We start from the raw sequence: 8,709 nt of genomic DNA on the forward strand, positions 1-8,709 counted from the left end.
GAGTGGTGGGGAAAGGGGCCACGGTGGGGCTCAGCAGGGCCGGCGTGGCTACTTGGCCATGGGGGAGTAGAGGGCCCCTCGTTTCAGGCAGGGTAGGAGCCAGGGGAGGCCTGGCAGCCGGGCCAGGACCGAGGCAGGGGCTGGTGTGGTGACAGGCGGGGGACGCAGCTGGTGGAGGAGAGGTGGCAGTGACAGCAGGATGCAAGGCCCATGGGGCTGAGATGGGGGTGAGGTGTCGCTGGGGTGCCCCTTCCCTAGTCCCGTCCCACGTGGGTGGGTGAAAAATCCAGTCTGGGGGCAGCACCATCAGCCCTGGGGCTGACAGGACTCATAGGACGTCGGGTCAGGGCCTGGCGCTGGCTCCTTGCAGCTCGCGGGCAGGGCTGCTCTGTCTTCTGCAGCTGGTGAGCTGGGAGCGGAGCCGGCACTGCCCTGGAAGTGCCAGAGCCAATTCTGGTGCCTGTGAGGCCCCTTTGAGGTTCCAGGCCATGAGGACAGTCTCCTGCGTCCCTTGCCCCACGTAGCCGCCTGGAGCATGCAACATGGGCAGAGTGGCTGTCCTCGGGGGCCAGCTGCCAGGTGCAGGGAGCATGCCGGGACCCGTCCTGCTTGCGCAGAGCGAGTGGGGGTCCTGCTGCAGCTGGGCGAGCGCCAGGCCCTGTGGGGGCCCTGAGGGGCGCTGGGTTTAAGCTCTCATGGGTGTACGTCGGGGCCATCGTGCTCATTCTGTCCCTGTACCTGCACTGTAGGACTCGCCGCGGGCAGCCTCATGTCCCTGCTTGATGCCGTAGACCCCCAGACAGGAAAGTACCTGCCAGGCACGGCCCCGCACTGCTGGGGAGCTCAGGGCAGTGCATCCCTGAGTCTCTGTGGGGCTGCTGTTGTCAAGGGATTAAAAATGGAACCAGGACACGTGCTGTTTGCCTGACTCTGGGCTGGGGTGTCTGTTGATTAGAGTGGAGAGAGGGGGAGCTTGTGGGCCTTTGGGGTCCCAGTTTCTTGGGCGTGATGCTGTGCCAAGTTGAGCCAAGCCTGGGTCAGAGTTGGGGATCGGGAGGGTCTGTGGAGCTGTGGGATCCCATGCAGGGTGGTGCTGGACTTCCTCCAGCTCTGTTCCCCGACCCGCTCCCCCACTGGGAGATGCGAGCACCCGGGCCTGGCTGGGCCTGCAGATAAGCCTGTGGATGCCAGATCTGCTTCCTGCAAACTGCTGCAGGCACCCGTGACGCTGGAGTCAGTCATGAACTTCCCCTTCAGCTCTGAGTCCAGCTCTGTCCCCAGCCTTCGGCAGTCCCCACGGTTTTCCACAGGGCTGCCAAGGAGGGGGATGCGAGGCTCCTGTCCTGGCTCCCTCCGGGAGGTGCCCCAGCTGAGGGGCTGCCAGGAGCAGAGGGGCTGTGGGAGGCGATGTCCAGGTCCCAGGGCTGTGTGTGGGAAAGGGGGGCAGGGAGCCCTGCTCCACAGCGGGGCCCCGTGTCCTTACAACACCCCTCCCCACAGCAAGAGCCACAATGGACGACATCTTCACGCAGTGCCGGGAGGGCAACGCGGTGGCCGTGCGCCTCTGGCTGGACAACACTGAGAACGACCTCAACCAGGGGTGAGCAGGAGGGGACCTGGCCCGGGCTGGACCCACGGGGCTGCTGTCCCCAGCTCAGCCACGTCACAGGCCGAGGGTGCTGGACCAGGGCCGGGGCTCGTTTCCGCTCTGCTCCGTGTCCTGGGAGGGGGTGGGATTCGGCTCCTCCCCGCCGGGAGGAAGTTACCGCATGGCTGAGGCATGAGGGCCGCACATCCTCTAGCCGCTTCCTCGGCCGCTACTGCTCCCGGCGGGACGGGATGTGTCTTGGCCAGGGGTTGGGCTGAGGGTGCTGGGGAGAATCTCCCCATCCCCAGGGTGGCTGGTGTGTCTGAGTGACCGTTTCCACTGTCCCCTCTCCTGGGAGCACTGCAGCTGACATGTGGGATCACGGCTAGGGTCTAACAGGAGGGCCGGGAACTGCAGGGCACTCATGCCCGGCCGACCCGTGCCCTGCCCCAGATCTCTCCTCCCCACAGCATGTTTCCTGCTCTGGGAGCTCCCACAGGACCATGCGGTCTGACATGCTGCCCGCCTGCCTTTCAGGAGTGGTGTTCAGGCCAGGCACAAGGTTTAGAGCAGACACTTCCATTGCCTGTGGGCAGGCACAGCCTTCTGCCTGCACACCGACCATCCCTTGTCAGGCCACAGCAGCACCTTCCCTGAACTCATTCTGAACAAGGGGCCTTCCCTTGGCCATCTCTTTCAGTCCCTCCTGGGTGTCCCAGTCACACAGACCTGTCCCAGTCCCACCAGTTGTGCCTGAGGGTCTGGGGGTCAGCTGGCACTCGCTGGGGCGCTTTGGTCCCAGGTGCCTGTGCTGGGGTACCCCCTGCCTGCAGGGCCGGCTGGCCTGCCTATCCACAGGGGCGGTGTGGGGCAGGTGGAGGGCAGATGGAGTCTGCCGTGCCAGGGGGCTGGAGGGGAGCTGGGGATGCAGTAGCCCCCGCCTGCCAGGCCCTAATCTCCTTTTAAGGCCTGGCTGGTCTCCTCCTCCCTTACTTGGCCAGGCACCGCCGGAGCCGAGGGGGGACAGGGGAGGGGGATCCGGCTCTTGCCAGCGTCTCTGTGATTCAGCCCTGGAGATGGGATCTGGCCAGGGCCTCCGGGGCCCTCGTGGGGATGGGAGAGAGCAGGAGAGTTGCTCAACCCTTCCGCTTCGCTGCCGTGGCCTGCTGGCAGGCGCGCAGGGTGATACCTACCTGGCTGCGGTGCTGTCAGCAGCATCCTGGCCATGCTCGGCCCTTCTCTCCCCGCACGTGCCGAGGGAGGACACAGCAGGCAGGCTGCAGCCGATCAGCAGAGCTGTCCTTGCCATCTCCGCAGGGATGACCATGGCTTTAGCCCCTTGCACTGGGCCTGCCGCGAGGGCCGCTCCAATGTGGTCGACATGCTCATCATGCGGGGAGCACGCATCAACGTGATGAACCGCGGTGATGACACCCCGCTGCACCTGGCTGCCAGCCATGGCCACCGCGACATCGTGCAGAAGGTACTTGCCTCCCGCAGCCAGCAAGCACCCTGCCCGTGGCAAACTGAGCAGAACTCTGTGCAGCCCTCTGCCGTGTCCACCCAGGACTCGCTCCCCACTGTCACCTGCTGGCTTCCTTGTTATGAGCTTACTGCATCCCCACCTTGGCACCTCTGAGCACCTCCACCTGCCCCACAAAAGCCCTGCATCCAGCCTCAGTCCCTTCCCAACAGCAGACCTTGGCAGCACCAAGGCAGCAAACATGCTGCTGGTGGTGTTCCTGCCCTCGCCTGGGTGGAAGGGGACCTGCTCAAGACTGATGGGGATTGTCCTCCTGCCCCCAGCTGATCCAGTTCAAAGCAGACATCAATGCAGTGAACGAGCATGGGAACACGCCTCTGCACTATGCCTGCTTCTGGGGACATGACCAGGTGGCGGAGGTGAGTGGAAGCACTTGGACACAGGCAGGAGTCCAGGGCGAGGGAGGGCGCTGAGGGGAGCATGGGGAGGGAGAGGAGGGATGAGGCAGGAGGGCTGGGTGTGTATGGAGAGGCTGAGAAGAGGACACCAAACTCTGCAGATGCATGCTTTCTCCTCCCTCAGGACCTGGTGGGCAATGGGGCCTTGGTCAGCATTGCTAACAAATATGGCGAGACACCTATTGACAAAGCCAAGACACCACTGCGAGAGGTCCTGAAAGGTAATAGGTTCTCATCCTGACCCCATGACCTGCCTCTGGGTCCTGCTGCAGCCCCTGTGCTCAGCATCAACAAGCTCTCTGCTCGTGCTGCCCAACTCCTTGTCCCTCTCCAGAGCGTGCTGAGAAGCTGGGCCAGAGCCTCACCAAGATCCCCTACAAGGATACATTCTGGAAGGGCACGACCCGCACGCGTCCCAGTAAGGACAGAGCCTTCTGTCACGGGGCACGCCACTGCAGGGGAGAGCACAGCTCTCCTGTGCGGTAGGGCAGGCACCCCACTGGCACTGCCTCCCTCTGTGGTCCCAGGCAGACCTCAGGAGGACGGCCCATGCAGCCACAGGCTGCATCTCCTCCTTTTCTTACAGGAAACGGGACTCTTAACAAACTTGCTGGAATAGACTTCAAACAGCTGAGCTTGAGCCAAAAACTCAATGAGAACCAGTCAGGAGAGGTATGTAGGCCTGTTGTCCCCTGGGACAGGGTAGCTGCACCCGCGCAGATCGCTGCTCTCTCTGCTGGCTGTGGAGCGCAGAACTGGGGCACAACGGCCTGGTGGGTTTCCACATCCGGGCATGTGGCTCTCACTCTTTGTCGCAGTCGCTCCATGTCGCTGTGGACCTCTTGGTCCTCTGGGCTCCGCTGGCCCCACAGCCCTGCACAAGGGGCTGGGAGATGCTCGGGGACCATGTGGCCCTCCCGCAGTGACTGTCTCCACCTGTCTCCCTGCAGCTGTGGAAAGGGCGCTGGCAAGGCAATGACATCGTCATCAAAATGCTGAAAATCCGGGACTGGACAACTCGGAAGAGCCGAGACTTCAACGAGGAATACCCAAAGCTGCGGTGAGTACCAGCATCCTTCCCCAAGGCAGCCATGGCTCTCGAGGGCAGGCGTTGCCTCCAGCTGAGTACGAGACAGGCAAGAGCTAACCAGGTCTGTAGGGTTGGGTGGGAGCGCTCCGGAGCAGTGCCCAGAGGATGCGAGAAGGCCCTGGGAGGACGGTGCAGCGGGACAGGTGCAAAAGGCAGGGGGGTGATGAGGGGGCATGGGCAGCACCCACTGTTCTCAGGGCTGTCACTTCTCTTGCAGGATCTTTTCTCACCCCAACGTGCTACCAGTGCTTGGCGCCTGCCAGTCCCCCCCCGCGCCCCACCCCATTGTCATCAGCCACTGGATGCCCTATGGCTCCCTCTACAACGTGTTACACGAGGGGACAAGTGAGTGCCAATGAGGGTGACAGAGCCAGGGGCAGAGGCTAATCTCCCAATCCTCAAGAAATTGTTTCTTCATGTGTTTGGGGGGCAGCAGGGGTCCCCCCCACCTGCAACACTAGGGTGGGCCCACGGCAAGCTTGGTCTCCAGCCCACATGCCTTCCCCACATCCCGTGTGCGGCGTAGCTGCCAACATCACTCCCCTTCCCACACACACCGCAAGTGACGTAGCACCCCCCTGCTGTCACTCACACTCATGCTGCCTCCCTCCCTGCAGACTTCGTGGTGGACCAGATGCAGGCGGTGAAATTTGCCTTTGACATTGCACGGGGCATGGCCTTCCTGCACACATTGGAGCCCCTCATTCCACGCCACCACCTCAACAGCCGCAGCATCATGGTGAGTGTCAGCATCACGTGGCCCAGCCCTTCCTCCTGCGGACCAGGGCAGGGCAGGCTCCCCTCTGACCACCCCTCTCTCCCCAGATCGATGAAGACATGACAGCACGGATCAGCATGGCTGACGTGAAGTTCTCCTTCCAGTGCCCAGGGAGGATGTACGCACCAGCATGGGTAGCACCAGAAGGTGAGTGCCTGGTAGCCAGGCCCCCCGCTGCTGCTTGGCCCCTTCCTCCCCCTCAGTCCCATTCAGCCCCCTATGCTGGATTCCCCACAGCCTTGCAGAAGAAGCCGGAGGAAATTAACAGGCGCTCAGCTGACATGTGGAGCTTTGCAGTGCTGCTGTGGGAGCTGGTGACCCGTGAGGTGCCGTTTGCAGACTTGTCCAACATGGAGATAGGCATGAAGGTGAGGAGAGGGCTGGGCAAAGTGCACCACTCCAGATCAGCCAGGGCAGAACAGGGCCTAAGCAGGCAGTGGGGAGGGGAGGCAAGGCAAGGCCCCCACCAAAGGAGAGCCCACCCCCACTCCTCCCAGAGGTATGATGGGCTCTGCCTCTCCAATGCAGGGCTGGGCTCAGGTTTCTGATCCTGCCCTGCTCTCCCGTGCTCCCAGGTGGCCCTGGAGGGGCTACGTCCAACCATCCCACCCGGCATATCCCCCCACATCTGCAAGCTGATGAAGATCTGCATGAACGAGGACCCAGCCAAGCGCCCCAAGTTTGACATGATCGTGCCCATCCTGGAGAAGATGCAGGAGAAGTAGGGAGGGAGGTGCCTCCCAGCCACCCGATGCTGCCATGCTCCCCTCCCCGCCATCCCCCAAGTGCCTTCTTTAACCCCAGAGCCAAGGGGGAGCAGGGAATGCCCCCTCACCCTGAGCCAGCCATGGACACACGGTACAGACAACGCTGCCTTCTCTGGAGCTGCTCTGCAGGCTTCAGACACTGTAGCACCAAATCTGTGGCAGCACCTCCATCCTCCCTGGCGGCTGTGGGCAGAGACTGAGCAGGAGGCCTGGCACACAACACTGAACATGGCTTGGGCTCTGCTACCTGCGAGGCTGGGACAGGTCTGTGGAGCCACCCTGGTCCCCTCATCCCCAGGCCCAGAGCAGCTCACCCACTTAACAGTCTCATGTTAGGCAACGCCCAGTCCTGGTGCTCTTCCCTACCAAGGACAGTGGGGTGAAAATTGCCTGTTGCGCCCAGCACCACCCCAGCTTCGCGCTTCACTCTATCGTTTCCATCCAGGCCATGCGGAAAAGCCACCAGCATCTGAAATAAACATTTGTTATGAAAACTGGCTGCTGGTGGAGAGGCACATACGTGCACAGGGTGTTGTCCACAGAAAGGGGGTGAGGCTGATGCAGGAGCTGCCCAACAGACTGCAGAGTCCTAGGCTCTGGATCTGCGCCTGTACCAAGTCTCCAGTGACTAGAGCAAGGAAAAGCAGGTGGGTTAACGGCACCCTCCTCTCCTGAGAGAAGGGCCTGGCCCTGTCTACGGGGCTGTCGATGCAAGCCCCTGAGCATTCCTCTTGAGAAACAATAGGTATGCTTGGAGGACAAAGAGAAGAAGAGTTGTGGGCAGTCCTGCTCCCACTACACCCTTTCCTTCAACTTCTTGGGGCAGGGCTAAGCCCTCCTGGGAACGACAGACAGTGCAACTAGAATCCACCAGTTATGAGCCCTACAACCAACCTCTCTCTCTGCACTGGCCTTTGAAAGGCACGGGACCAACTTTTGTTAGCACAGTGAGAACAGAGGCCCTAGCAGGCCAGCTTATGTGCTGTTTTACTTGTAGGCAGGGCATTAGCGCACAGGCAGGAGACAAGATGCCTTTCCACAAAAAAAACTACCCAGCTGTTTAATGGCACAGAAGCGACCCTAAAAAAGTTCCCAGTGACAATCCCTCAGTCTTTATGTGAAGTAATGTGGCTTTTTCACATTGATGCCATATTCTGCAAGTGCTGGTGTCAGGTCTTCCATGGTCAGCGTATACTTCTTATCCTGAAGGGACAAGGAGTAGTGTCAGTCACAGCAAGGATGAGCTAAGCTGCCAGGCATTCCTCAAAACGTTGGGGATTTAGGATTTTTCCCCTACAAGCTATGGTGACCCATACATGCACAACTCCCAGAAGCAGCTGCAGGCCAGTGTTTGGGGCATTAACCAGCTTTTAGGTACCACACGTTTTGTTTGCTCTGTGCCCACAGCTGCTCAACAGATAGAAAGACGTTGAGCATTACTCAATGCTATAAAGATAAATAACATCACCCTCACAAGGCCCGCAAACCACAAACGGATGATGACTGAGAGAATTCCCAGAAACTACCACTACACGCTCGCTCCGCATTTATGCTCTTCCCCAAGCATCAGAGTTTTGGTCACTGTCAGAGGGAGGACACAGGGCTAGATAGCCCTCCGATGACGTGCAGCTACTCGCATGTTCCTGTGAAGCCATCAAAGCAACATTCCACAAACTGTGCTGCCCACCTCATTTTCTCACCAGCGCCCCTTTTCCACCAGTGGAGCCCTTGCTTATTAGTAAGCATGTTGACCCTTCAGGAGCACAACACATTCAAGACCTTCTACATTCTGCATCCCTGCATTCAATTAGTTAATTAGTAATTAACTCTAACAGGTGGCCAGTTTGCTTGCTACAGCCCCTGGAGAGGACGTTTCCCCTCATCTGAGCAGCCATTCTGTCCTTCTCTCACCTTGCTCTTATTGCGGGAGCTGCCCGAGGCTGTTCCCTTCATCTTGCAGTGCTGCAGTGCATCGTTGGCAATGTCAGAAATAAACTTCTGTGCGGCCAGAGAGATCAAACGAATGCTGCCCAGCAGAGAAAGAGAAGGGATAATTTCACACAGACAGCATAGAGCACCCCTGGGATTAAGGAATTTCAGGTGGGGGGGGTGGGAGGGAGCATCCCAGCTATCAAACCCCGTAGAGGGCCCTCGAGGCCGCGCTCTGCCACTTACATGCGTGGATCAGAGGCCTCGAATCCTGCTCTGTTGAGGTAATAGCCCGTGACAGCATCGGGGATCTGTACAGGAGAAAAGTTGGAGGAACTCCGCTCCCTGTGGCAGCCCGTCACCTGCGTGCCGCCTGCCCCCAGTGCCTCCCGTGTACCGTGGGCGTGTAATCCTCCAGCTGCATGAGGAAGTCCACCAGCGGCGTCGTGGAGACCACCGGCTTCACGTCCCCATTGGCCGCGCTGGGTGGCACGTAGACCCCGTTGGACATAGCCCCCTCCGGGGGAGCTGCAGCCACCGCTGCGGAGACGGGCACTGCGGGCACAGGGCGCTCAGCGGGCAGCTCTCCTCGGGGGCAGCCGCGGCCCTACCCGGC

General features: G+C 60.6%; 3 protein-coding genes across 6 annotated transcripts in view; 1 reads left to right on the top strand and 2 right to left on the bottom strand.

Moving 5' to 3' along the window:
- The window catches only part of RRP8 (ribosomal RNA processing 8, methyltransferase, homolog (yeast)), a 30,944-nt gene that overhangs the window by 16,056 nt on the left and 6,179 nt on the right, over nucleotides 1-8,709 (bottom strand). Inside the window, exon 2 of one of the 2 annotated variants that reach the window (XM_010576730.1) lies at nucleotides 7,059-7,071. The gene's annotated coding sequence lies outside the window, so the exon portion shown is untranslated. The remainder of the gene's footprint in view (nucleotides 1-7,058; nucleotides 7,072-8,709) is intronic. The other variant, XM_010576734.1, reaches the window with a different exon arrangement.
- ILK (integrin-linked kinase) lies at nucleotides 67-6,661 on the top strand. Of its 3 annotated transcripts, none has more exons than XM_010576723.1 (13): nucleotides 67-404; nucleotides 1,501-1,600; nucleotides 2,906-3,071; nucleotides 3,395-3,490; nucleotides 3,654-3,750; nucleotides 3,864-3,947; nucleotides 4,116-4,201; nucleotides 4,480-4,589; nucleotides 4,837-4,964; nucleotides 5,237-5,358; nucleotides 5,445-5,544; nucleotides 5,635-5,765; nucleotides 5,973-6,661. In XM_010576723.1, exons 2-13 carry the CDS (start codon nucleotides 1,512-1,514, stop codon nucleotides 6,120-6,122), a joined length of 1,359 nt encoding a protein of 452 aa, XP_010575025.1. In that variant the 5' UTR covers nucleotides 67-404; nucleotides 1,501-1,511; the 3' UTR covers nucleotides 6,123-6,661. The 3 variants fall into 3 exon arrangements, with proteins under 3 accessions (XP_010575025.1, XP_010575023.1, XP_010575024.1); XM_010576721.1 differs by lacking the exon at nucleotides 67-404 and adding an exon at nucleotides 686-1,415; XM_010576722.1 differs by lacking the exon at nucleotides 67-404 and having other exon boundaries at nucleotides 1,456-1,600.
- The window catches only part of TPP1 (tripeptidyl peptidase I), a 7,610-nt gene continuing 6,105 nt past the window's right edge, over nucleotides 7,205-8,709 (bottom strand). Inside the window, exons 12-14 of the mRNA XM_010576796.1 lie at nucleotides 8,340-8,575; nucleotides 8,076-8,190; nucleotides 7,205-7,367 (exon numbers count right to left, since the gene is read on the bottom strand). Of these exons, the coding sequence (XP_010575098.1) occupies nucleotides 7,278-7,367; nucleotides 8,076-8,190; nucleotides 8,340-8,575 (441 nt within the window). The 3' untranslated portion in view covers nucleotides 7,205-7,277. The remainder of the gene's footprint in view (nucleotides 7,368-8,075; nucleotides 8,191-8,339; nucleotides 8,576-8,709) is intronic.

The sequence above is a fragment of the Haliaeetus leucocephalus genome, unplaced genomic scaffold (genome assembly GCF_000737465.1).
Source record: "Haliaeetus leucocephalus isolate CR32 unplaced genomic scaffold, Haliaeetus_leucocephalus-4.0 Scaffold536, whole genome shotgun sequence".
Classification (NCBI taxonomy): domain Eukaryota; kingdom Metazoa; phylum Chordata; class Aves; order Accipitriformes; family Accipitridae; genus Haliaeetus; species Haliaeetus leucocephalus.

Coding starts and splice junctions, on each gene's coding strand:
- ILK (XM_010576721.1), top strand. CDS start 1,241: ATGAACTTCCCCTTCAGCTCTGAGTCCAGCTCTGTCCCCAGCCTTCGG. Junction 3,072..3,394: donor ACCGCGACATCGTGCAGAAG/GTACTTGCCTCC, acceptor TCCTGCCCCCAG/CTGATCCAGTTCAAAGCAGA. Junction 5,766..5,972: donor ACATGGAGATAGGCATGAAG/GTGAGGAGAGGG, acceptor CCGTGCTCCCAG/GTGGCCCTGGAGGGGCTACG.